Consider the following 2,500-nt stretch of genomic DNA (forward strand, 5'->3'; position numbering starts at 1 on the left):
GAGGGGGCACTAATGAGCAAAGGCTACAGACGTTGCTCTTTCTACGGACTAGAAGAAGAAGAAAAAGGTAAACAACGGCAGAACTGGCTGCAGCATTGCCGTCAATGCTGTGATCTGATTGGATGATCTACTTGGTGGATCCAGCCTTTCATTCACCGTAAAGATCTCATCTTAACCAGTCAGGTTACCAGAGAGACCTGCAGTCACTCTGAGAGTCCTGGCATCACGCTGTCGGCCGCCTCCCGTTTCTGCTTTGTCGCGCGCCGCCTGAAAAAAAAGGACTGTGCACGACAGCTGGGCGCGCGCCATAAATCAGACGCGCCGGCAGGATATGACATAATTTTGACGTCATGATGGCGCGCGCCACCTTGGATGCGTCTAGTATAATTCACCTATTAGGAGGAAGTGGCAGCGTGATGATAAGTAACGGTGCTGCAAAGGGTCAAAATAGTGGCCTGTTAGGACCACGCCAAGCCCAGTGAGGTGGAACAGAAATTAATAAATGCCGGCATGAGATTAATGCGATAAAAAAAAAAATAATCGCATCGCGTCGGCCCTTAATCGCATCGTTATTAACGCGTTAACGCTGACAGCCTAATTATTATATATATATATATTTATATATATATTTAAAAGACTGTATTTATCACTTAGAAAGTAGCAAGCGTTGTTCGGTATCAGCTGACGGTGATTGGACGGAAATGCTGACACATTAAAATACTGGTTGACCAATCAGAAAGCAGAGAGAGTTTCCTGAAGCCTCAGTGGGAGACACATCACCAGATGGCCGTGTGTGTGTGTGTGTGTGTGTGTGTGTGTGTGTGTGTGTGTATGTGTGTGTGTGTGTGTGTGTGTGTGTAACAGAAGCTGCCACCTGTCTGCAGGACACCTGATCCCTCCCCAGGGCATTCTGGGAGTTTAAGGGATGGCCTGCAGATATCGTGTGTGTGTGTGTCTGTGTGTGTGTGTGTGTGTGTGTGTGTCTGTCTGTCTGTCTGTGTGTGTGTGTGTGTACTTGTTTAACTATATTCGTGGGGTCCAAAAACCGGGAGTCCAGTATACTTGTGGGGTCCCGACAGCTTTGTGGAGCCAAAATGCTGGACCCCACAAGTTTAAAGGTCTGTTTGAGGGTTAAGACTTGGTTTTAGGATTAGGGTTAGAATTAGGTTATGGTTAGGGTGAGGGTAAGGGTTAAGGTTAGGCATTTAGTGGTGATGGTTAAGGTTAGGGTAAGGGGCTAGGGAATGCATTATGTCAATGACGGGTCCCCACAAAGATAGTGAAACAAACATGTGTGTGTGTGTGTGTGTGTGTGTGTGTGTGTGTGTGTGTGTGTGTGTGTGTGTGTGTGTGTGTGTTATAAAGCAGAAGCTCCACCTGTTTTCTGTCAGCTGCTCCAGTTCTGCTTTTTTGTGTTTCCTGTCACATCGAGACTTTGGGGGGTCAAGACTGAGTCATCACCCAGACCAGGCCAGACCAGACCAGACCAGACCAGGCCAGACCAGACCAGACCAGACCAGACCAGATCCTGTCTCACTTTTTATTCACTTTCTTGGTAGTGCGTATTAAGGGGTCAAGTTACTGGTCACAAACATGTAAACATGTTGTAGTAGAAACCACAGACAGACAGACAGACAGTTAGACAGACAGACAGGCAGACAGACAGGCAGACAGACAGTTAGACAGACAGACAGGCAGACAGACAGACAGGCAGGTAGACAGGCAGGTAGACAGGCAGACAGACAGAGAGACAGGCAGAGAGACAGACAGAGAGAGACAGGCAGGTAGACAGACAGACAGACAGACTCAGACAGACAGACAGTCAGCCAGTCAGAGAGACAGACAGACAGACAGACAGTCAGACAGAGTCAGGCAGACAGACAGACAGGCAGGTAGACAGGCAGACAGATGGTCAGACAGACAGACAGTCAGGCAGACAGATGGTCAGGCAGACAGACGGTCAGACAGACAGTCAGGCAGACAGACAGGCAGACAGACAGACAGACAGTCAGGCAGTCAGACAGACAGACGGTCAGACAGTCAGTCAGGCAGACAGATGGTCAGACAGACAGACGGTCAGACAGACAGACAGACAGTCAGGCAGTCAGGCAGTCAGGCAGACAGTCAGTCAGGCAGACAGATGGTCAGACAGACAGTCAGGCAGACAGACAGACAGACAGTCAGGCAGACAGATGGTCAGACAGACAGACAGTCAGGCAGACAGATGGTCAGACAGACAGTCAGGCAGACAGACGGTCAGACAGACAGTCAGGCAGACAGACAGACAGTCAGGCAGACAGACGGTCAGACAGACAGTCAGGCAGACAGACAGACAGACAGTCAGTCAGACAGACAGTCAGTACCGTGTTCCCCGGGGAGCTGCAGCGCTGCAGTCTGAACTTGCTGTGGTTCTTCTTGCTGCGACTCTTGTTCTTGCGGATCTCCTCGCAGCGCTCGTAGTCGGACAGATCCAGCAGCTCATCAGCCCGGCCCAGCTCCT

At 50.0% G+C, this 2,500-nt stretch overlaps 1 protein-coding gene across 1 annotated transcript in view; it reads right to left on the bottom strand.

Moving 5' to 3' along the window:
• The window catches only part of plekho1b (pleckstrin homology domain containing, family O member 1b), a 40,057-nt gene that overhangs the window by 9,145 nt on the left and 28,412 nt on the right, over positions 1-2,500 (bottom strand). The window contains exon 5 of the mRNA XM_036006506.1: positions 2,364-2,500. This exon is cut by the window's right edge and continues 4 nt beyond it. Coding sequence (XP_035862399.1) covers positions 2,364-2,500 — 137 coding nt within the window. The remainder of the gene's footprint in view (positions 1-2,363) is intronic.

The sequence above is a fragment of the Sander lucioperca genome, chromosome 10 (assembly GCF_008315115.2).
Source record: "Sander lucioperca isolate FBNREF2018 chromosome 10, SLUC_FBN_1.2, whole genome shotgun sequence".
NCBI lineage: Eukaryota > Metazoa > Chordata > Actinopteri > Perciformes > Percidae > Sander > Sander lucioperca.